This window comes from Bombus vosnesenskii, unplaced genomic scaffold, assembly GCF_011952255.1.
Source record: "Bombus vosnesenskii isolate JDL3184/JDL3185 unplaced genomic scaffold, Bvos_JDL3184-5_v1.1 scf7180000013352, whole genome shotgun sequence".
Lineage (NCBI taxonomy): Eukaryota > Metazoa > Arthropoda > Insecta > Hymenoptera > Apidae > Bombus > Bombus vosnesenskii.
This window is the reverse complement of record NW_022882988.1, coordinates 819,765-845,631: the sequence shown is the minus strand read 5'-3', so window position 1 is coordinate 845,631 and position 25,867 is coordinate 819,765. Positions and strand designations below refer to the sequence as shown.

The following is a 25,867-nucleotide window of genomic DNA, read 5'->3' as shown; positions in this document are numbered from 1 at the left end:
ATCTTCTCATTTTTCCTTTTTTTTTTATTTCTTCTTATTGCACCTAAGGTAAATATTTTTCCATTCTTTGCTTATTACGTCAAATGGTGTTTCGCAATATATCACAAAATTTGATTATTCTATGCAAAGTTTAAGATTGAGTTTTAAAATGTTGATAGTTCGATTATTCAAATAACTATATCTTATCGTGGACCCTACACTGTTTGAAACATGCAGCGACTGCGACATAACAAATGGTATCTGGTCGTTTCCTCAGAGACGAGGCAGCTTGAGGGAACGAAAGATGAAAATCGCAGAGGAAGAGGCGATAATTGAAAGTCAGACGGTCACGGTTTATGACGCGATTTCGCAGTAGGTTGGGCGGAAATCGATAATAGAAATGCCAGCTCGTATTCTATTCCATTGTTCGTTAAATACCGACATTAAACGAACTGCAAAATACCATAGTTGTGTACTTAGATTAAAAATGACGACGCGACGACGCTTACCTAAACGGAATTCAGGTAACGCGAGAACGGAACAGATGGCGTTTATGCACACGTCTGCATCGTATCGCATAGCCCGAGCTACTTTTGTACCCTGCACCTACTTCTTCGAGGATTCGGTTTCCTCGTTCATAGACATCGAAGGTGTCCTTATAACAGCTGAATAGCCAGGCGCGCGTGAAATGCTCCAAAACAGATTTACGTTTCAAGCATTTGCACGCTGAGATTCCGTTCTTGACGAAATCTCTTCCTGGAAAATATTGGAGGAAATTAGAGTACCGAAACTACAGTATTGAAATCGTTTAACGTTTTAGCAGTCAAAATCATAGAGGAAATCGATTAATCGATGAAAATTTTACATTCCTACGAGATAATGAGAATGTTTTGTAAAAACAACTACAAATGTATAATTTTGTGAAAATTAGTTGCGAGGGTTGTAGAAGGAACGTGATAAATTAAGAATCACGTGTTGAAACTGACAATCCTTTGGGTTAGATTAAATTAAAAAATTTTTAGTAAATTAAAAGCAAAGTTGAGGGAAGGTTATGTTACTAAGGTTTCAACTAAAAAGTCAAATAGAATTACCACAAATAGCCGCTGTCTAAATAACACGAAGAAAAAGTTAGAACGAATTTCGACAGAGCAGTCTTACGGTAGAATTACTTGGAAACGAAAAATTGTTCACGAATTTTCAGCAAACGCTCGGCGTTACGAAAGCCGGCATTGTTCAAGGGTATGCTGTATAATTAGTTCTCGAACCAATTGTCGTCGATTCCACAGCGTTAGAGGTATTCTGCCATTATTCGATGACACAACGGAGGTCACACATAACCTGGAGGATCGTGTATCGACCTCCGTGTGCACGACGCGCGACAAGCTCGCCAAAATCACTCGTTGAATTATTTAATGCCACGCAACGAACAATCGCGCGTACGGCGAAATTCACGGGAATGGCTATCGCCTTTCACCATCCATGCCATCGAAAACGATTCAACCTAACAAACAAGACAACCTAGTTATCTGAAAAATGAAAAATCCTCGTTGAGAAGTAAACGATATATTTACGATAAGTATGAACGTGTTGCATTCGTATGAAATTTTCTGTCCCTAAGACAGATTTCCACAATCAAGCATTTTCTTCTTAATTGCGTGACTATTGTATAGTCGAAGATATAAATACGTAGCCGATAGCCTCTGTAGCTTTGAAATAGCTTCACGTATACCTCTTTTCGGTTCGTTAGCGTTGATCATTGTACTTGGCAGGCACGTTCGTTCGGCTTAACGTTGTAATTCGATAACAAGGCAAGTAACATTCGCTAATAACGTAAAGCGGTCCCTGTGTGCCACTTTTCGACCGCAGGTTCGTAACAAAAAGAACTTTTGTCGTTTATCGAGTCAATTTTCAACGATTTTCATAGGGGAGCTCTGAACGACCCGCACGATAATCATCGTCATCATTCTATTCGTTCTAATCATTGTGACGAACGATCGTGTAATTAAATAAAACACGAACAACAAACGCGTACACTGGCTAATCGTGTAGCTATATGATGGAATTAAGAAATTAACAAAAACAGAAGTTAAATCAGTTTGGATTTTCGGAGGCTCGTGACGAGTTTTCCTGTCGAAAGCTCTTTGCAACTTTCCAGATAGTAACGTGTTAAGCGAACGAGTACAGCGTGAAGCAAACTCGTAGCAACAGCACGAGTCGAGGGAACACGATTATGCGAGTTTGTGTATACGCCAACTAAAGCGTGCCTGGATGTAGGCAAAATACACCACACCGTCAGCGGCTGTTTGCACGTTGAACAATCGAAAACAGGGCTCCTTGCACCTACTTTCAGAAGGACACCTGTCGTCACGCGACGAGAAATTCTGTACCATGTTTGAGATGAACACTAGGTTATTTCCAGAGCCAAGATACAGCGATTACGTGTAAAATATTCAGAATATACTCTCGATAATTTTCAACGAACGAAACGAATTTCTACGTAGATCCGATTTCTTCAGGTATGCTCATAAGAATGCGACATTTCACAAAAATCGGCCGGTCTACTTATTACAATTACCGAGTCTAGTCGTCGTCGAACATTACCAATTGTATCGTGAAATGGCAATCTTCCATGCACGAAACATAACTAGTGACAAAATTAGACGAAAAACAACAATACGTTGGAGCAGTTCTTAATACCAGACGTTAAGAATACAATGAAACTGTTCGACTACAAGCTCTTTGCTTATTGCGGAGCCAATTTATTTGCTAAGATCTTTCGTCACGGCGTACACAACAAACAAATTTGATAAGAAATAGAAAACAGATCACCGTTAGAAGGTTTCGAAAATTCTACTGTCGTTTACAGTAGCTCGAGTGTGGTATTCTTGATTTGTAATACACCAAGAGATAATCGACTCAGACAAATCTATCCTGCAAGTATTATTAATAATACCTCGACATGTGGTCGCGTAAATTTCCTAACAGATCGAATGACCATGGTCTACGATAGAGAATATCGTTGCTCTAATGTAGTTTCTTAGGTGGTCCGAAAAAGCCCATTTATAGCGACGCGGATCGTTCCATGATGAAAAAGAAAGCCGAAGGCTCGAAATTGGCGTCATTAAATCGGTCAGAGTCAGAGCGGAGCGTGCATGCAATTAACTCCAGTGTTCTCGTTAAAGACGCTCAAAGAGTCCGGTTTCGATTGTTACGTTAATTGGATGGAAAAGAAAATAAAAGGTTCGCCGTGAGCGGCGGTTGAATTTCGCTCGGCGTATGTATACCTGTTGAATTTACCCTGCTTGCCGCCACGATGGAAGAAATTGATATTCACAGGGATATGCGTGTATGTATGTGTGTGTGTGTGAAGAGAGAACCGAGTGCCAAGTATTTCATCGACCACCACGAGACCTCGAAACCGATGTCACGGCTACCAAACGAATCAACGCTATCGATAGAATCTATCTCCACGTAACTAGACTTCCATATCGATTATTCTATGAACCATAAAGCGATATACAGTGTGGCTGACGGAAGTATTTGAACGCCCATAGAATATTTTTATGTAAATAGATAAATACTAATTTGAAAAATTAAATGGGATCTGTAAATTCATTTGTAACAGGATCTTGTACAAATTATTATTACCTAGCAATATTTTTAAGATTATCTTGTGACTATATCGTCCTGTCAATCTCGAAAAATTTAATCCGGTTGCAATCCCCGAACATTTATATCTCAATCTCGCTATCATTTTGGCAAAAATAAAGAAAAGATTTACTACGTTTCTACGTCAAAATTGAGAAGAGAAATTTTATGCGTACGGTAATAATTTTGTTATATCTTCGTCGAACTTAAGATATGGTTTAACGTTAGAAAGATGGAAAAATTACGAGATATCATGACTGAAAGACGACAGAGATCGCTACTATTTATTTATGTTATATAAGGTATTTTCGTGACCTGTGTCTATTTGCAGCACATCTGTTTTGATATCCAACTTTATCAGTATAATCATAGTAATCACATGTCATTATCTGCTAATGAAGTTACAAGAAGTTTAGTACTATACGCATAATGTATCCATAAAAGTTTTCTATAATAAGACGTTCAATTGCTTTCGTGGATCGTTATATTTCGTTTAATCCGAAAACCATTCTAAACGTTCTTCTGCACGGCGCACGAAAAATTTCATCGAAAAATACGGTGTTTTACGAAAAATCAGGTCGATAAGACGATCCAAAATAAGATTCTCTTTATCGTCTTGCTGAAGACTGGAGATTGCGCGTTCACAAAGTTTCAATCCACTTTGCCAAGATCAGTTTCGTCAGCTTTTTCTCTCGTAGCGAGAATTTCTCGCATCGCATGCAAACTACAGGCCGTTTTTTAATTTTCGATACTTTCTAATCTTTTTGTTTCCCTTTTTCTTCTTTTAACGCGTGTTTCTAATCGAAGATCAACCGTTATATTATAGTGTATTACTCATACACCGTGAGTTTAAATTGGCGGTATGGTATAAGTGAAATGAGAGAAATTCCATGGCTCAAAATAAGACGAAAATTAGGAATAACGAAATTACATGTACATATCGTGTGTATTATATAAAATATTTTGAAATTTCATTAATACTGTAGCGAGACACGACTTTCGCGATCATATGGATCAAATTCGAAATTAATCTGAAAATAAATGCAGCAGCTACAAGTTACAAGATTGAAAGAAAAAAATTAGTATACGGCTATTTTAAACGTAACAATAAGTATTAAAAATGGTCCCACTGAATATCGAAGCACGTACTAAATATAATGTAGCTTCTACCTATATTCTCAAACTTCTCTCAAGCTTCATCGTATTCGTGATAATTATCGGGTTTCGTTAGAGTGCGAGTGGAATTTCAAAATGTTTCTTATAACGCACGTTATTATACAATTATAATATATATAATATAATCATAGTTCGTAATATTATATTATTACTCTCATCATCATAGTTGAAATCTATCTCGAAATAATTAAATATAATTAACGCTGTAAGTAGTCTCATTAAATACATCGACGTTAATTAATGTAACTGTTAATTTACTTAAGTATGTATGTAAATTTTACGGACTCTATGTTATAGTAACGAATATCTAATCTTGTAACTCTCGTTTCTCTTATCTCAACATTTATTTTACGTTTTCAGGTACTGAACTATTCGATTTATTTTAAACTTTGTTAATATAATTATAACACTCGGATCTCAGTACTAATGAAATTAAAAATTATTTTACATAACATGCATAACATATTGATAAAATAGTTTCGTCAGCTTCTGTACATCACGAAGCAAATTAGATCTAGGCTTTTTAAACAAAAATCATATATTTCTCTCCACGAATGAATGTTACTGCACGCGTGAATACCGATTACGTGAAATAAATGAAAAACATAAAAATAATCGAAGAGTACAACATGATTTTACTTGATGCCTGAACGGATATCTTTATGTGCTGTTACACGATGCAAATGGACGTTCGCAAATCTAACGATCTGTGCACGATGTTTGCATTTAGTGGCGCGAATGCTCATAAATTTTACAGCTAGATTCTCATTTGATAATGTGTTACTGAAAAACTGGCATTATCAACCTAAGCAAGGTTACACGAGCAGGTACGGGATATGTTCTTGGAATTCCATTCGTTATACGCAGGCTAGAGCTCGTAAACGATGACATCATTCACGTTTGGGCATTGATAATTCAACGCAATCGAAATGTTCTGCTTCGATTATACAGGAATGTTGTTAAGCACTGGTGAATACGTTACTTATCTGTCTATGCGTAAAATGTTGAATCATGTGACAGGCGATCATGACTATTCAATATAGAAGCAAGTAAGAAGAACCGAGATGATTGTGGCGTGAAATACAATTGGTTCCGCGTTTAACGGCCGATGACATCACTTCCAAAGTTGGTCATTGTGTTTCACGGTGATTGTTTGTTACGTATCGCGTGTGTTCGTCAAAGGCTATCGCAGGTGATTAAGATACACGCGATCACAATGTATAATGTACATTAACGTTCAAAAGTATTCGGATTCTTCGATCATTACGAAGAAAGCGGAAAAACACACGTTCAGTTTCAACATCAAATAATTCAGAAACACGATCCATTGACAATATATTGAATGTTAAAACAGTTCCCCTATAAAAAACAAACAAAATCGAGAAATGTCATCCCTGCGAAGACTATCATCTTCGTATTGAACTTGGTCCCATTATTAATCGCAATCGTTTTCATAACATGTAACAACTGTGTTGTTCGTTGGAGGCGCTCGAGGAAAGGAACGAAACGCGAGACGAAGGAACCGGGTCAAAGGTTGGCAAACCAGTTAAACGACGAGCGTGACGAATTGACGGACAGATCGAGGTTCGCAAACGTGGAACTCGGTCGGTCGATCAGAGTTTAAAACGAAGCGAAAATCGAGATGAGATCACTTCCAAACTTGGCCACGTTCGATACCAATTATTATCGCTTTACATATGCTCGATTGAAGTCGATAGCAGGTGATTGCAATTGCGTGCACGCGGCATACGTCACTTGGTATTCCGTTGCCTCTTATTAGCCAAATGCACGAACAGATATATTCATACTCGTTTCATCGCGGTATTACTCGATTGAGTTAATAACTGTTTACTGCCGTGGAGTTTGAAATTGTCGTGTTGTGAACGTAACTCGCCTCGGGGATTGCAGCGCTTGAAAGTGCTCCGAGCAAGAAAATCATTATGCGGCTGGTTCCTGCATCAGGCTAAACGTTCACCAGCCCGCGAACGGAAATATTTACGGTGTGTCGCGAATGTCGCAATGAAAACGAAATCACGGTGTTTCGATTAAGTGCTGTCGGTGGAAGAAGTGAGGCTGTAAAATTGATTGAGCGTTCAAATTTACGTCATTTAAGACAGACAGAAAGTATTCTAACAATTATAGAAATTATTAGGCTGATTTCACATTTGACCGATATCATAAGATGGTCATGCGTCATTACGACTTTAATAAAATTTCAGAAAGTTTCGTATAACGCATATAACATATTCGTAAAAATTTTACATGGTATATCATGTATATAGTAAAATATATTATTGCCATGTTTTTTAATAGATAACTTAAATTTATAATTTAGTAATTCTATAAAAAGATAGTTAACGTTATTTCTAGCTACAAATTGATCATTAGTTTAGACACTTCGGTGCAATTCACGTACTATAAATTCACCCAAGTGTTCGAATATGTTCAAGTACATACTACATTAACCAGATGACGAAATAAACGATTAGTCGGAACGTCGAAACAGTTGTTCATTTTCATTAGAAAATGTTATTTAGTAATGAGTTGGACTACGTGTCGTGAGATAAAGTAAATCGTATATCGCGTCGTGCAAGTCGTTCGACGCTGTTATTGGTGTTAATTGAAACGCAAGCAAGATTTATCGGCAAAGACGTAAATGTTTTCGACGCGTTCCGTGATTGCAGAGGACGCTGTATAACGTGGTACTATAATTAGTCACTGAGGAGAGACACTGCATGAAACATAGATACAATTCTTTTTTCCATATTTTTTAACACTGCAACTGTCCTTCAAGACAGAACAGCCTTTTGCATGTATGTCGAGGAATATCGATAACATAAAATGGAACAAGCACGTTACTGTAAACCAGCGCATATCGTCTTACGAAAGAAGAATCGTTATGAAACATCGTGAATACGAAGCATCGCGATATTTTGGCAATTGGAATTGTAAAAAGAGTTTCAACTTTTTCGCATTGCAGATTGACCCTGTATCAAGCATTCTCCTCGTTCTCCATGTTTCTCTCGGTGGTTCTGCTGGATCGCTAGGTTACGTCAACTTTATTTTTAACCGAATAACGCGCGAGAACCTACGACCTTCGCCTGGTTTGGAAGTGAAAGTACTCGACGAACTTCTTCCGCGACTGTCTTTGTATTTATTTTATTTCCCTTGAAAGATCGGTAACTCGATTATATCATTGGCTACACTATGCTGAACTCACGCATTCTACTGATATTTATTTACAGAGAAAACTCAGCCAATAAAATTCTTTTCCTATTCGTGAACTTCAGTACTTGAAAGAACTCGAAAGATCCTCCTTCTTACCGTTATCCTTCCTTATTTGATTCTCTGATTTACTCATACCTTGCTACTACAGTAGAATCTTAATTATCCAAACTATGTAACCACGACACATGAGCAGTCTTGATAATTCATTTTTATCGAATACAGCGCCATGAAGGGGGAATATCTAAAGATTCGTTTCTATCTAACGATATCTGTAACTATGGAAATACTTGCTAAAAGTATGGTAAATTTCCATTATGAAATCATAATTGTTAATGACCGAAAACATTTACACAGTATCGATGCTCTGGTAATCAATCATTCGTTCATTCATTAATCAATGTCCTGATAATCAAAGTTCTACTCTACGACGATTTATCGTACTCTTATATGACCATTATTTCATCTTTACGTACTATGATTTAAACCAAGTTTTACGCAAGATCTTGATTTCATAAGAGTACAAGGAAGCATCGTTTAAATGAAACGCGATTATCTTTCGAAGAACAATCTCCGCCATTCTATTTCCTTCCTTAACAAACCAAAGGATTGACTAATAGTTACACGTCGTTACTCACCACATCTTTACGCGTGTCTGTTGTAAATTCGCTGATGACACGTTCCTCTAACACGTTGCGAACGTCCTGCACCGAGGTGAACGACGACTGATCGATTACGTAAGAAGATTTCTGAACTATATCAATATCCATGACATCCTTCCTGGTGTCCGTCACATCATGTTTCACGACTGAAATTTTCGTGGTATCATCTTTCGGCACGACAGAACTTGGTCTGTCTTTAGGTTCGTCTCTTGTAGGAGATTCTCTTGGTCTCTTTTTTTCGTCTACTGGTTCCTTCTGTTGGTCAGTCGGTTTCTTCTTCTGGTCTTGTGGTTTCTCATACACAAACGAACCATCCCAAGTTGACGCGCCTGGTTTAGTTGGTCTCATAGATCTATCCACCGGACTTTTCTCAGGACTCTTAGGACGTCTTTCAGGAGACTTTCTCCCGTCTTCAGGATGTTTTCCAGATGGTGATCGAGGAACCTCTCTTCGAAGTTCTCTTTCGGTATCTGCAGTGCGTTTTTTATCGTCGATTTCATGAAATATCGTTGTAGAGACCTTGGACGAATCAAGAACTTCGGAATCTGAAGCCAGAGTTCGTTCAAGCGTCGTCGACGTGACAAATTTAGAAGTCTCCATTGTAGTGTCCGATAAAGTGATAGATTTTTCAGTGAGATAAGTCGGTTTCTTATCTTCTGGCAATTTTCCATTATCTACTGGCGACGTTCGAATGGGAGCTCGTTCATCGGTAGGACGACGTGAAACGTCTGTCGATGGTTTCTTATCGGTAGGCTTTTTTGCTGGTTTTTCGTAAACAAACGAACCATCCCACGTTGAAGCACCTGGTTTGGACGGTCTAAAAGAACTGTCAGTTTTACTGGGGCTCTTAGGACGTTTGTCAGGCGACTTGGAGTCTTCTGGTTGCAACCCTTTATGTTCCAACGCTTTCTTCTCGGGACTCTTAGATCTATCTTCGATCGTCACAGATTTCTGTATCGTCGTTGGGACGCCATTACGAACAATTACTGTCTCTACGGAACTCGTGGAGTAATCCACGTTCGACGAATCGGTATAACTCTCGTGTGTGGTAGACTGTTCCAATACAATGGAATTGCTATAAACTTCTGAACTAGTGGATACTTGCTGAGAAGTATCACGAATATCCAAAGTGGTATCACTGATGTGCTTTCTCGATTTCGGTATTGGACTTTCTCTTGGTTCAGGTCGAATTTTATCTGCCGGTCTATCAACGGATTCTCTGCTAGACGGTCTTTTCGTTTCTGGCGATTTCTCCATGACGAAAGTTCCATCCCAGGTCGACGAACCAGGCTTGGTAAGCCTGGTATCTCTTCCTTTAGGTGTCTTGTCGGGAGTATCTGGTCTACTCGATGTTCTGCTCGATGGACGATCTTGACGAACAGGTTGCACATCGTAAACAATCGTCTCGTGTACGGAAGATAAACTAGAATCTTTAACATCGGTGAAACTCTGTTGACTCGACGAATGTTCGACTACGTAAGCCGTTGATGAAATTTCCGCCTCGTTTATCGAATTGTCCTCTGTAACGTCGCGAATGACGATGGAATCGGTCGGCCTTCGGCTATCCAGCTTTCGACGTTCATGAACTTGCGGCTTTTCGTAAACGAAACTGCCATCCCAAGTGGATTGACCAGGTTTGTAACATCGCGAAGTAGTGTCACGGGTAACTGATTTTTCTGGAGTTGATCGTCGAGGAGAACCTCCATCTCCGGAATCTTCTTCTATAATTATTTCAGAAACAGAGGTCACCTTTTCGCTAGTTTTTTTCTTCTCGTCGGTGGATGTAGCGTATTCCACGACGTACGAAGACGAAACAGACTCTGACATACTGGAGATATTCTGCTCCTCCGTGACGTCTTGGACATCCACGGAATCGTGTCTTTTCGCGCTCGTTCTGACCACAGTTTTGTCACTCGATAATTTCTTACCGCCATCCTGTGGCTTTTCGTATACGAATTGTCCGTTCCACGTTGAATCACCGGGTCTCGTAATTTTTTCTCCTCTACTAGACGACGATCTGTCTCTCAATAGCTCTGTTTTACTAACAGGTTTTCCATCGATGTAAATTTCCTCTGTGACATCTTTGCGTTCTTCCGAAATGAACCTCGAAGAGTCCGTGCCGCCTTGTACCACGTGGACAACGTTCGAAGATTTCTTTTCGTAAGATCCGTCAGAACTTTTCTCCTTGAAATCCGTTCTCTGTGTTGATTCTATAACATTATCGCCACCAGTATGATGAAAGACAGAAGCATCTGACACGTTTCTTTTTCTCGGTTCTGGTGTTTTTTCGACCATAAAAGTACCGTCCCACGTAGACTCTCCAGGTTTCGTGTATCGAGTCGAACCTTTCGAGTGTGCTTCCGTCGTAACTTGCCTCTGTCCTCCGGCAAAATCGATCGTATCCTCAGAAACATGTTCGTGAATGTCGCGACCGATCGAGTTAACGTTTCGATCAAAACTTTCGATGTTAGTCGAGCTAGAACGACCCTCGTCGATGATAATTTTCGAGTCCTGTATTACCGTCGACGATGAACGCTGATCGATAAACGAACTCTCAGAGATTTCAATGCTCGACATGCTCTCTTGTACATTATCGGTGTTAACTTTGGACACCAAGCGATCTATTTTTGCCTTGTCGAGACTGTCCCGGTCTGTTCGAGACGTATCGACGTTTCTCGAGACGTCCTTGTCTTTAGCCGGACTTTCGCTAATAAACGTGCCATCCCACGTAGACTGGCCGGGTTTGTTGCACCGCGTGACAACGTCGCTAATTTTGTCCGCTTTTACGCTGCTCTTCGCGGTGCTTTCGCTAACAGTGGCGTTGGAGGAAGAATCGAGGATGACCTTGTTACTGGCAATTCTGACATCATCCGTATGTTTAACTCGACCTACGTCCGAGGGTACGACCGTGGTCTCCTTGTCAATGATGCGACTCTGAGTGGCTGTTACTCTACCGTTGTCATCGAGTTTTTCGCCTGATTCGTGGATTCTCGAGATATTCGCGAACGTTTTTCCATCCTTGGTTGTCTCTTCGTACGTTTCTTTACTGGCTTGTTTGCTTTCGTACGATTTTGATGACGTATGTATTCTGGGAGCGTGATCACCGTTCACGATACCGTTGGAAGACGTCGTCTTTGATAGCTGATCGTAATAATCTCCCATCGAAGACGATGTTTCTACGACCATCGAAGAGGATATAGATTTCTGAATAGTTTCTGCTCGAGACTCGCTACGACTCTCGGACGATCTACTAACTTGCTCCAACGTTTCTCCTCGATGTCCATCCGAACGTACCTCGACGTCCTTAACATTTTGTGGACTGTCACGAACAGTTTTTCCCTGTTTAACAGACTGCATCTGTTCTTGCGCTATAAAGTCCTGAGAACTCTTACCCGTTCTATATGTAGACGTACTTTGACCAACAGTCTGAGGAGCAGACTCGATCACCTTAATTACGTTACCCTTGGAATCCATGATAACCTCGCGACTCGCGCTGGTTACCTCGACGACGCTGCTCCTAGATTCGCTCTCCATAATCTGTGTCGCTTCCTCGACCATGCTCGTCGACGATACCATCTCGACCGTCTCAACGGTCGTCATATCCGAGGAACTGGAAGAAGTCGTGGCGACTTCCTTCGAGCTCCCCTTGCTCTTTCCACTCGTCTTCTTGTGTATAGTCATTTTAACTCACTTCTATTCACAATCGTATACCAATCTTTCATGCGAGTGCAACAACACGAAGTAACGATACAAAGGGCAAACTCGCGTCGCGCACCGAAACCGTAGGAAAATAGACAAAAACCAAGAACTATCCGTATGTTTACTTTCTATCACGATAGGAAACACGCGACTCGGCGATCACTCGAGCCGGACTGAAGCTTCACTACGACCGGCCCAGTTTGCAAACTCGTTTCTCTTCGTCCCTCAACACTCGCTCTATTATATCGTGTATATCAACGATTATACACACTCTTCGCCTTTTCCACTGTGTCTCTTTGTTTCTTGTTCTCTGCGTGTCTCGGTATAACGTATACGTGTGTTAAATCTGCGTGTCTCGGTGCAGAACGCGCCGTTAGAATGGTAAACGCGGGAGAAAAGATTCGTTTTGATGTTCACGGTCCGGTACCGCGAGTCGATGTGGCATCGACGATGGCTCGCTGGCCCTAGTGACCACACCATACACCGTTGCTCTCCGTCACTACCATTGCCACGACGTACGCGAACCACGACTCTTTTGCCTGGAGAACGCCGATCCGGCCTCCCTACTTTTCTCTCGTATGTCGCCCGGCGTGGGATGTTACCGCGTATTCGCTCGTGTCTCGCGTCCGTGTGCGTGCACACGATCCTTCTAGCCGATTCTTATTGTGTACCGTTCTCGAGTGAGTTGGCGAGATACAACTCTTCCTCTCTTCTTCTTCTTCCCAAACCGGGTCTTGTCCTCGTTCTTCTTTGCCCGCTTCGCTTTTGCCCGATCCTCTTTAAGGATAATCCACCTCCAAACGCTCTCTCGCTGTCTTTTCCTCCGTTTTGCGTTTCGCTGCGCGAAAAATCTCACCTCGAATCGTTCATTCTGCTGAGGCATTTTTACCAAGAAGCAGAATGTTTCCCGTTTCTGTCAACGTCGCCAGACGACTAAAAACGACTTTGCTAATACACCACGTACATACACGTGCTTATGTGCATTCGTTAGAAGAGTACACATACTGTATCAACAATATTGTATAACCGCCTGCAGCGCGAGCGTGTCTATCTACGTTTCGTTACGCTCTACGGTTATTTGTCTACTTCAAATTATGAGTCTGCTTTGACTGATCGTAAAATTCGTTCTAGCTCCTATCGACGTTAACGTAGGAACGTTGACTCGTAAAAGGATAGTTGTTGTCGAAGAAAAATGTTTTTATTAAAAGTACATAAGTTAATATTCTCGCATTCTTAATTTGTAAACCACGGAAGACGAGCTGACTCATCGCTCAGATTGCATATTTGTTAGATATGACGATGTTTTTATTTAGAAATCGCCTATCCTTTTTACATTTAAATTAAAATGAATCATATCATATTTACATTTACGAGTTACTAAAACCGACGTATCTAAGATTCTTTTTTTTTTTATTATACTTCTAGATTCGTGATTTAAGAAAATTTCTAATTAAGGAACGATCCAATTAATACATTAAACGTCCACGTGACGCTATGTACGTCGAATCTTCGATAATCATCTATCAACCGTATCTCGCTGATTACCGATATTCTATCACAAAAGTTCTTGATCATTACATAAACTCTCACACCGCTTCTCTCACGCTACTTCATTTACAATCCAATGCCGTAAAATTCGCATCCAGGTGCAAGAAGTTGTCCGTGTTCTCGTCATTCGATACGCATACTTATCTAGCGCCACAAATACGCGCACCGATGCATTGGTCGATTCGTTCATGCTACAAGTTCATCCTATTGTGTAACGACAGCTCTAGCTAGCCAAACCTTTTCTGTGGACTTTCTCCATATAGAATGATAAATATGGAACGTCTTCGCGTTCCGATCGCTAAATTCCATAGTCTGTTCAGTCTGTACACGTACGTACGATATTTACCAGCGCTGGACCGTCTTACAACAATTTTATGGAGGCCCGTCGACCGAAACAGCCGCTCTGTTTCGTTCGCGGCGAATAAAGCCCGTAAACGCACACCCTCTATTTTTACGCGTCGCGTTCGCTCGCTGTAAAAGCACGTACGGTTTTCTCTTTCATTCGGAGGCTGACGTGGCGCATTAGGCGAAACACGTACAGGAACAAAACTCTCTTTGGACGCGACTTTATTCACGTGTGTGGCCGCGCGTGTACGGCTTCAGCTTCTTTCACGGCGAAAGATATTGCAACCGAAGCGTAGCCGACATTTACTCTTTTCGCTTTCCATCGTAAGAGATTACGTCGACGACGATACCACGTACACGCGTCGCGTTACAGGTACAAATGCAATTTTCGCCCCCTCGCGTTGCCGAGCGTGTTCACCGGAACACGTTCGCCTCTTCCACTACGATTCGGTATACACGGGAATCTGTAGCTGTTCTTTCGAGCAACGTGTCACAGACAGGGAGAAAGAGACGACGATGTTCTTATTTATAAGCATATAGCGATTACGACTTTGAATAAGCCCGTTGTTGAAGAAAGAAATTTGTACTCGTATGATGATTACACGAGCTGTATCTGTAGGTTCTTTGTCCCTTGGACTACTTAGTTTCTAAGATACGGATCAGATAAGAGAAGACTACGATCGTTTGCTTAAGTATTATAGTAATATTTAAAAAATCTCTATGATACGTATCGAATTATACCGTACAGTTTGTCAGTGATTATACAAATAATTAAAACCTATTATTTGTTGATTCCATTAAGGAGATCCATATTACTTTTAGCTATTAGTTTGTTATTAATATAACGTTCGTGTACTGTCCCTACAAATCGACCAAAGTGTCCAGGTGCTCGTATGCGATAGCGTATATTAGGACTGAAACTTGCATGAACGCGAGGTTCGTTCATTCATCCATAATACCTTATACTAATCATCGCGTTTCGTATGAAAGCAGCAGGTGTTCTAATTCTTACGAACTCTACGTAACTATCTAATTACATTTTCTAAAGCTCTCTAACCGCTTCAACGCATTCATGTCACGACGATAACGAGCTTTCCCTCTAAGTGAAATTTAATTACACTACCATAACCCATAATTAAGAAACGGACAAATATGTCGTCCACGTTTACATCTTCATTCGATCTGGATGCGCACGTTTCTCTCGATAAACCGCCTCGTCAACGAGCTTTGAACTTTCCGCACTCGGCAATGCAATTACGTACGATGATAGTGACGAAAGAGAAATTATGTGCATTATCGTTCGCGATACGATATGTTCGTTTTCTGAAGAAATAAGATCGGTCGCGAATAAGCACGAATACGAAATGAACGTGTCTGGAGGAGAGGCAGAGCAGAAGGGGATAGCTCGGAGAAACCGGTCCTTCGTGATGTCTCGATGTAAACCAGGCGATGACGTAGGCCGTGGAGAGCCGCGATCGCGGCGTTCCCCTTGGAGGTGTCGGACTGGTTCAGCAATGGCCATTATTTTCGCGTGCACTATCGCAGATATAGTGGCTGATTGCACCGCTGACGATGTCGTTAACGAGCTAGCAGAGTTGAAGGAATTATTGTTAGATTGCCCTGTGATACAAATGGAGGTGCGGTAACACTGAAATTTATCGCACGGAATTGGTCTGCCCTGGGAGACTTATCGCCAATGTCAATGCCGCGTTTCCGCCAGACTCGAAATCTCCAAACTATCCTTTGAACGTCCCCAACTCGTTGACTCCCTATAATTTATCATTTATTAACTAGCATAAACGTTTTAAGATGCTGTACTCTGCTGCCTGAAGAATTTCGTTTTGTTAGTTCAATTCATGAACATTCTGATCGTCACACGATTGAAATTTATATATTTCGCCTGTGGATTATAATATTTAAAGTTTAGAAAGTATCACGTTGTAATAGAAGCACGATAAAAGCGAGTCTTTTATTTTATAATATTATTTACGCGTTATTCAACACTTTTTAGTCGATCTTATTTCATATCTTGTTTTAATCATTTGGAAATATTTAGAAACACTGGTTACCGGAATCTATTAGGAAAAGTTTCTTTCATCTCATAAGGTGATAATAGATGAGCAACAATTTCTGTTTTATATTATTTTATTGACTATTAATTCTATAACTAATATAAAACAAAAATTCATAAATACAATATAAAAAATAAATATAAAAACAAAATTTTATAACTAGTATAAAACAAAAAACATTGTGCGTCTATTATTTTCTTATAAAAAGAAAGAAACTAATATTTTTTATTTTGTCTTCCTATAACGATTTCAACTATGACCAACTTCTTGTACGCTAAAGCCTTTTCATACTATCCGTTATTGGATAAATAACGCTCTTGCATAAAGACAATTTCCACGTACCTCAGAGTGACGTTACATCGTCGATGAGCTTTCTTTAAACGCGACATCATTGTCTGATTTGTTATTAAGTATTACACAAACCGAGTAAGAATCTGTTTGTCCTTGGTTAAAATAAATAACCCTATGATGCAACAGGAAATGCGACGTTAAGCAGGAACGTCGAAAGGATAGATGTACGCGTAACTTTGATGTCGTATTGATCGCGATCCAACGACCTTCGAATCCGAGACACGCGATATTTTACTTCGATAGGATCACTAAATCGACGTTGAATCATTACGTAGGTAGTATCGCATACGATATAGAGGAAGCACGCTCTTTCTTTAGTCTGATGGCCTTTAACGCTTTTCCTTCGACTTTTCGCTCGGATGCATATTTAATATGCGCCTGTACGCAACACGTCGAGATACGTTTAGCGAAAACAGCAATTTTACATCGATCAAAGAATTAGAACTATTTTTACAAGTTGTTTAACCCATTAAACACCAACGTTGCGCCAATGCCATATTCCCTTCGTAATTGATTTCAATTCATTTAAATTATACAGGGTGGTTGGTAACTGGTGGTACAAGCGAAAAGGGGGTGATTCTACGCGAAAAAAGAAGTCGAAAATATAGAATAAAAATTATTTTTTTAATTTTTTCTTTTTTTTAATTTTTCCATCGAGACAACGATCTACAGTGAGATCCGTTATAACGTACCGCGCGCGTACCGAGCGAAAATTCAAAGTCGATTTTCTCGAAAACAAAGCCTCAAACGAAAAATTTTTATTCTATATTTTCGACTTCTTTTTTCGCGTAGAATTACCCCCTTTCCGCTTGTACCACCAGTTACCAACCACCCTGTATAATACAATTTCGAAGCTTAACATTATGATTATACACGTTCCATGTACATATTATTCATTCGTCAAATAATACTATAGTTTCCTTATTATTTATTGCGATCTTTACAAAACTGTTTCGAAAGACGTAGGCAAGAAACGAGGTATGTATTTTCGAAGCTTGAACGAGCTGTTTGAAGGGATTCATTATCGACAAGGGCGAAACATTTTTCAAGAGAAATTTCGTGAAATCATCATAAATAGCAAATATCTAATTCTTGTTAAAAGTGTGTCTTAACTTTCGCTACGATTTTCCCAAACAACCTACTATTATTTTAACACGCTTTTTATCCGAATAAAACAATACGTTACTCTATTTGCCTTTTACAATATCATTCGTACGTTCTCGCAACTTTCGCGAATTATTTCATTGCACGATCCTTAACGGATCAAACAATGGGATGACACACGGCTGGTTCGGAGAAAAGTCGTAAAGTCCTAATAAGGAAATATTTTGCGGTCGTCCCGCGAATCCATCATCGATTTCTGGCCGGTATAGGGCTGCTGAAAAAAATCGAGGACGCAAAGTGCATACGATTGATCTCGATCTCGACGATCGATTTCGGTTATGGAGCGAAAGTACCACGCCCGTCCCGACGCGTTTCCCGTAAAAAGTGTCGTCAGGTCATGGCGTGGGTAGGAACCGTGCAAGCGCTGCTACGTGAAACCAACTTCGATGCTCCGTATTTGGTGAATGCGTTGAAATCCGTAGGCGAACCAGTAACTGGTCGACCGCGTCATCCGGAGACCGACAAGTATACTACATAGGAACTACCACATTCGGAATAGAAACGCCATTGAACAAACGTTTACGTTTACGTATATGTTGTTTCAATACGTGCATTCTTCGTCTTCATCTTCGAAGTGGCAGACTAAACGAGAATTCCTGGAACTTCTATCGAACTATGAGTCATTTCTCTGAATCGTTGCTCATTTGCTATTCACGCATGATAGTTGTCGTTTCTTTCCATTTTAATATCGATGGAAATTGAGTGACCGTGATAATTAAGCTGTAAACGTTTGGACACTTCGGTCGACTTGTCGTAATGTTATGTGAATTTTAGTAGAACGTACAAATTAGTGACGAATTGATAATTAGTAATTAGAAATAACACTTATATTATACCTTTACAAAACCAGCAGGCTATAAACCTAAATTAATCGTTAAAAAACGTTAATAACAACGTATTTCACTAGTTATCACATATACTGTTATAAATTATCATTTGTACATAAAACGCATTTACGAAACTCGCGTGTTCTAATTGTTAAAATCATTAGACAAACATAAAAAATTATCCTACGAGCATCCCTAGTTTAGCGTTGCCACTTTCTCAAAGAAGCAAGAATAAAAACTGAATAGAAAAAAAATTGGGTCGAAAGAGTTAAGAATGAGTATACTTGATATGGTAGCGAGGTGAAACTTTGCAAAAACGAAGGGGTCTATTTATTTGTAAATTCGCATCCACTCGTGATCCATTCGTATTTACTTAAGAAGAAGGACGCGATCGAATTCCAAGGCGCGGTTATGCCGCGACGCCTTGATCAGAAACGCTTTTCAGTTGCTAATGTATCGCAATGTTACATGTAATGGATCGAGATCGATCGTTTCTCACGGACGTCCGTCGATCTTTATGGTTAACAGGGTTAAGTATATATGAAGAAAAAGTCAACCGCCTCGCTTAAATCAGGCTATCCTTTTCCACGTCCCTCTCGGGAGAATCGAAAGCTTGCCCAACTTGAAAGACGGCCCCGGCTGGCTCCTTTTATAATGGATAGCGCTATAATGAAGCACGGTACAGCGCGTTCTCTTATTAATTAACGTTAAAAGGGAAACTTTTGTAATTCCGCTTCTAAGACGAAGCGATGTACTCTACAACGACCCCTGCGCGCCATTCTATCGTCCTCAAGATCTCGACGTATCGGCCCTCTCTCGGAAAATAACGCATTCGTGGATAATTAAAATACCTCTTTCGAATTTTTCTCGAATGAAAATCTCGTCTTCTGTCTGCTTTAAGAGATCTTCCTAGTTTCCAAAAGCTCAATACACTTGAAATTTATGAAGCATTAGTAGATGTTGCTGCATCGTTTGAATTAGGATTTTGCAAATATTTTCACGGACAAGAAAACCATAATCTTCTTTGCTAGTCCTTTTATTTCTCGATATCTTTGTAGTATTCTAGTTCAGATGATAATCACGAGTCTATGGATTGAGAATATATTGGCACGTTGAATTTTTAGATAACTACAGCGTCTAATATTAGTTTCTCGTGTGTTTTGTATGACATTACAGAAATAGCATTTCTATGTATGGTCCTAATTCAATGGACAATGGATATTTTCCAGAAAATAATGATGGTTTCTAACAACGTACCAATTCAAAAGTTCTTGGCCGGAACATTATTCTTATAACGCACTTTGACCCTGTTCTCATCAGTATCGCACAAAGCGAAACGAATGCACGGTCACGCATGGTTACCGTTGAATACGTAAAATACGTCACTCTCATGAAGTCACCAAAGCTATTGCCGCATATTGTTGTATAAATTCTATGCCTGCACGGTGTACACGATACTTTCTCATATTTAATTTTCAGTAAATTTCCTATTCTCGGTGAAATTACCGTCAATGTCAAATTTTAGTTCAGTTATGAAAAAACATATTGCGCGACAGGCCCTTTTAGAAGCTGCAGAGCAGGTTATTCTGAAAGGATCAGTTTTATCGAAGTAACAATTACATGATAGCGAACAGTGTTTCGATATAAATAATAAAGTGCAGCGTGAAGAACGTGTAATAATGTGATCAACGAAGCCAAACGAAATTACATTATACCGAATGAAAAGATCGTGAAGCGGTTTAACTAGCAGTTTCCGAGCGTATAATGAAAAATTTGATGGTAATTTCATCAGCGAACCGACCATAAAAATGAGTACGCTCGAACACACTGATCGCTTTAATCCCACGATAATGAATAAGGATGCACGAAACGAGGACACATCCATGTATCGCATTGATTTACGTTAAAGGAAGCTGATGGTCCCGCGGCATCGGAAGCATAACGAAAAAAGGGGCAAGAAGAGGCGTCGTCTCTCGTTGCGTTCACGGCAAACAGCCCATAAGCGGACATACCAATTTCACATCTCGTCTCGAATGAGATGGTAGGGGGATGATACGAATGCATATACAGAATGCATATGATGTCATGGACTGTTTCGTTCGGTTTACTCATGGCAAGGGTAAAGTCTCTTCGCGGACAATTCTTAATACCGCGATAAATATTCGAGAGTGTTGGTAAGAACCACGGAGATACGAGTACGTAGCCAGCCGTACGCGTACGTAAGTAGACGACAGATCGCGTTTCTCTGTATACGACCATGACACTAAATTACAGACTTATACAGTGGTTGTCAATCTGCATTTACAAATAAGATCGTACCATATACGCGCGACGCGACGCAATTAATCATCTTTTTCGTGTACTTGAGAAACCAGACTGCCCAGACCCAATTCAAAGCGTCATTGTCATGCCGAGTGAAAAGGGAACCCAGAATTAGGACACTTGATGCAAACACGGTGAGAAGCAAATAGTAAACACGGTACATAATTGATCGAAAAGTGTGCATGACGTTGATTAATAATATACCTTTGTGCTGCAGAAATATGTATCAAGGCAGATTTCGTTGTCACAAAAGGTGACAGTCACCTGCGACGGTGTTGATATCAATAGAAATGTAATTACGATCTTGATATTAATTTTGCGACGAATTGAATCATGGTCAGGGGATGAATTGGTGCATGACAGCGGATACGATGTAATTTTGTTCGATGGTTCAGGCATAAGATGAGACCATATGATACGGAAAACTGTCGGGAGCTATCGATAACCGCGCGCGGAGCAAACCACAGGCGGCATTGGCACGCACGTAAGGGACCCCTTATCTCGGGAACAGAAACTACGGGGTCAATACGCCACCGCTTTGTAATCAGCCGCGTACCATGCACGCTTAAACGGATAATCATATTGACCGCTCGCCAATATTAACATTTTTCGGAAAGCCATTGCAAGGAATCGGCCTGCTAGCCTACATATTGCTCGAGTGCCCTCACACGCGAGCTCTATCTTCTTCGCATAGAGTTTTATCGAGATCAACGGAACAACGGGGATCGTACTTATACAAGGACGCATCCACGCGGACGGATACACATATACTCGTATATCTCTCTAGCGTTGCAGATGCGGTTACCAGAGAGAGAGTATTGATGAAACAATAGAAAGTACATGAACGCGGTACTGAAAGAACAGACCATATCGCGATCCACATACGCTCGGAATGCGAATGGTAGAAGTAAATGCGATGAAAATCGATCACAATTGTCGCATGAATGCACCCTTATATTCGAGGCACGATGTAATAGAAGATATATGTATAAGCACGATAGATTACCGTTTAAATATGAATGACTCCGTTTCTATTTCCACTTTTGTTTTTTTGAAGAATAATTAATTGCGTTAATTGATCGATGCTTTCGTGCACGTTAAGGTCTTCAAAGGAAATGCTACTCTTATATATGAGGAAATCGGATCATGTGTAGAGCCCCTGTAAAGCGGCAACCGTTATTACACCGCTGTCGGCTGTATGGTAGCATCATTAGCGTTGTGTAAGTCTTATAACCTCTCAGTGCAAAATTTAAATTTCAAATGTTAAATAGTAATTTTTCATTACGCCCGAACGAGTAATTATGTAAGTAAAGATATTTTCTAGTTTTGTACGAATCAAATTTCAAGAAACTAGAAGACTGTAGAAATTGCGCTTTCTGGAAGACAGATCAAAGACGACCCACGTCCGATTTCATGTGCCATGCACAAAGGCATCTGTATTACATCGGATCAAAGGGAGAAAAGAATTTACTTTATGTTCTTCGCTTAACGTACGATCTTTCTTCTATTTTGCATACGAGTTAAATAGTTGAAATGTTCTAAGATAAAAAGCTGTTCACGAATCTAAAATATCGTGTATTCAAATGTAACCAATATAAACGATATAACTTTTCAAACGACACTTCATAATTTTTCATCTTCTTTCCATTTTCAAATAACTACATAATTTTCATTAAAAATATTATAAGAATATTGATAAATATTGATAAGAAAATTTCGATAAGTTTGAAAAGTTAAATTAACACTCACCTTTCAGTTATATTTTCCTAGTAGCGTTTCTACACAACATATCGATCATCGTCTTGAGGGAAGATGACAGTGGTTCCTCGATCACTGTCCAATTGAGGTGTCGTAGTGCTAATCGTCTGGAGGTATGGAATGAGATAACGCATTGTTTTCCGACGAAACCGAACGAACGTTTGGCACACATTCGGTAACGGCGGGACGCCGTTGCACCGACGGCGGTTCGCACCTCACAGATACATCGCGACGTCTGACGTTCCCGCGCCCATTGCCGTCGAGACAACGTCGTCATGACGACCGCGCATAACAACCTTTGCCCATGCGCATATCGTTTCTATTACGTAGATTATAAACGCGGCAATATACGGACCAGAAATGATTTTTGATAAAATATAACCAATAAAAACAGAACATGGTAAGTGCGTCTTGATCATTTTTACAGTTTAATAAATGAAAAAATTATCACATTCTTTAATTTTATATCCATTTCTGTATATTTATATTAAAAATATATGTACTTAACCTGTGAAAAAAGTAAAATAGAGAATATGAACTTTTAAAATTTTGGACCAATACTATTAAAAAATATAAAAATTGTTCTTTTTGTATTTTGTGCAATATGTCTGTTTTATCACAAGTAGAAGTATGATTGTTTTCTTTTAATAGCAATAAAAGACATAATTTGGAATGAATTTGATAGAATAGCTTATTTATAATATAAAAAATGAAAGAAGTAATTACAATAAAGTTGCTGATATTTACATATATAAGTAGGTATTACTAATACAATTCCTGATTCCTTTACGGAACATAGTAATATTCCACGTTTGATCTTGATCTGTAGGATTTCTATGATTTTTAAATTTACATATTGCATACATTACATATATAGATATTATAAATAGGTAAGCAGAAGGAATAAATTAACACTAGCATTTGATTTTTCCTTATATAAATTTTCTACATAACTAAATACTTACATCGTCGATTTCACTATAAGTAACTTTATATTAAACTAATATTTATATGTTTATTATATTCATCTATGCTTTGTATATTGACTAACTTTTATACTACATTTTTTAGTTTTTATTCAACACATTAATTGAGTTGACTTTGAGCTGATTCAAACTGAGTTTGAGCAATTTCACAAATGATTATAAGTATTATACTTATAATATTAAGTACTTCATGTGTTATCATTTGTTCATATGTTCAGTTTGCAATATAACGCTATATCATAATATAGAATAAAAGATATAGTTTTCTAACGATGGGATATAATTGTTGGAACTCACAAAAGTCACTGTTCTTTCGCTCTACTTGTAAAAACAAATCAATAAGATCACGGTATATTAAATTATAATTATATTTCTCTTACTTCTCCCTTCTATACTTTATCATAACACATTCATGAACAAATCAACATACCTATTTAACCTCCTGATATTATAATGTTCTTAAAAGAATCTGTGTTCAAATACTATACGTCCTATATTTCTAAAGAATATTTCTCTACTGGAAGAATATGTATCCAAACCAGAAATAAAAGATCCAGTGCATTTAGGGTACATTCTAAAGATAATCATGGTATTTAATCATATTATTTTCATTTAATAAATTAGACTAATCTTTTCTAAATATTCAACAAGCTGGACATATTGTAGAATTAGATATATCCTGTTTAACTTGTCAAATTATTAAACACTCAAGAATTTTATTCAAATATTTCCATTGACTAACATCTATATTAATAAGATTTGTTGTAACAATGTATTATACATAAAATATAATTCTGTTTTATAAATCAAAAATGACAAACTATGTTACAAAAGTATTAAGCGTTATATATCATCATTCTATGAAATGAAAGTCTTTTTCATTATGATATGTATGATATTAGTTATCTGCAATTTATTTTGAAGTTAGTGTGACAATAAAAAATGAAGGAAATAGATAGGTTCTTTTGATATGGATAAAGTATCAAATAATCTAATCAATAGAATTTCTTGATATATTTTATTAGTAACTACAGCATTAATAAACAATATAGAATAATATCAAATATTATTCTTAATAAAGAATATATCAAAACAAAAATGAAATCTTAACATTGAAATTACAAATAGTATAACAGAGTACTAAATGCTTGATATGCAGTAATGCCAAAACCTACAAAAAAGGCTAGTGCTCTATGAGGTTGTTTTGGGAAAATAGCATATACCACTGTGTGAACAAATCTAGCAATTACAAAAGCCCTAATTAACATTGAAGCTAACCATGTAGAAGGTCCTGTGGTCAACCAAGCGAATGTAACAATATACCATATAAGTATATTTTCCAAATCATTTAAATGTGCTCTGCGTACACGTTCAACTTCGGGATCATTGGTATTAACTTTTGATCCTTTTAACGTTTTTGTATCCTCGATGTTTGCAAATGCCTGAAATAGATATAAAAATTATATTTTCTGTTTTCGCATACGATATAAATATGGATAATTTTGTATTGCAAGTTAATGAAGTGTATACGTACCAAATTCTTAAATCTGAATCGTGCCGTTAATGGTGCCATCGCGAGTAATTTTAAAGCAAGTACACTTCCCCAAAATGCAAAAATTTTGAAAAGTTCAGGGTCTACAAGACTTGTGTTTAAGGTGGTCATTATAAATGTCGGATATTATGTATAATTCCGTGTAGATTAATTCGATAAAGTACGTTGCATAAATTGTGTCTTGCGAATTGCGTTAGAACGTATGCTACGTACAAGGATTCTGATGAGACTATTCATGGTATTAGCGTTACATGTTAAAATGTATGTGCAAAGTGGGGATGCGTATAAAAAAAAAGCTAATGTCATCATGTATAAACATGTTTTTCATGATGATTTTACAAAACTAATACGAGTGAGAAACGATAACAATATCTATTGAAATGTGTTTTCATATTTATTCTTATTTGAATATTAACAATTCATAGATATGTCCTGTATCTTTCTTATGCTATGTAATATGTATTATACTTTTCAATTAAATTCAAATACGTGATTTGACTATTCATATATGCATTAGTCATATAGCATGTAGTATATAGATTTCATATACACT

The 25,867-nt window shown here is 38.5% G+C and overlaps 2 protein-coding genes and 2 long non-coding RNA genes across 7 annotated transcripts in view; 2 read left to right on the top strand and 2 right to left on the bottom strand.

Annotated features, from left to right (window-relative positions):
* LOC117236914 (titin) overlaps positions 1 to 23,008 on the bottom strand; it is a 47,277-nt gene extending 24,269 nt beyond the window's left edge. The window contains exon 1 of one of the 3 annotated variants that reach the window (XM_033500331.1): positions 22,768 to 23,008. Coding sequence is in view for 2 of the 3 variants with exons in the window: in XM_033500328.1 (XP_033356219.1) it covers positions 8,667 to 12,371 (3,705 nt within the window). In the remaining variant the exon portion in view is untranslated. Of the gene's footprint in view, positions 1 to 8,666; positions 12,934 to 22,767 lie in introns of those variants that run through there. The other 2 variants (XM_033500328.1, XM_033500329.1) reach the window with 2 other exon arrangements.
* On the top strand, positions 6,192 to 8,090 carry LOC117236915. 2 transcript variants are annotated; one of them, XR_004493920.1, is made up of 3 exons: positions 6,192 to 6,927; positions 7,488 to 7,712; positions 7,784 to 8,090. It is a non-coding gene; the product is annotated as an uncharacterized LOC117236915 (long non-coding RNA). The 2 variants fall into 2 exon arrangements; XR_004493919.1 differs by lacking the exon at positions 6,192 to 6,927 and having other exon boundaries at positions 6,990 to 7,712.
* On the top strand, positions 19,783 to 22,618 carry LOC117236916. Its single transcript, XR_004493921.1, has 3 exons — positions 19,783 to 21,152; positions 21,236 to 22,238; positions 22,343 to 22,618. It is a non-coding gene; the product is annotated as an uncharacterized LOC117236916 (long non-coding RNA).
* Positions 23,009 to 24,841: 1,833 nt separating the features above from the next.
* On the bottom strand, positions 24,842 to 25,568 carry LOC117236856 (microsomal glutathione S-transferase 1-like). The gene is made up of 2 exons (XM_033500210.1): positions 25,297 to 25,568; positions 24,842 to 25,204 (listed from the first exon to the last, which is right to left on the bottom strand). The coding sequence occupies exons 1-2, from the start codon at positions 25,423 to 25,425 to the stop codon at positions 24,881 to 24,883; spliced, it is 453 nt and encodes a 150-aa protein (XP_033356101.1). The 5' UTR covers positions 25,426 to 25,568; the 3' UTR covers positions 24,842 to 24,880.
* Between the last annotated feature and the right edge of the window lie 299 nt (positions 25,569 to 25,867).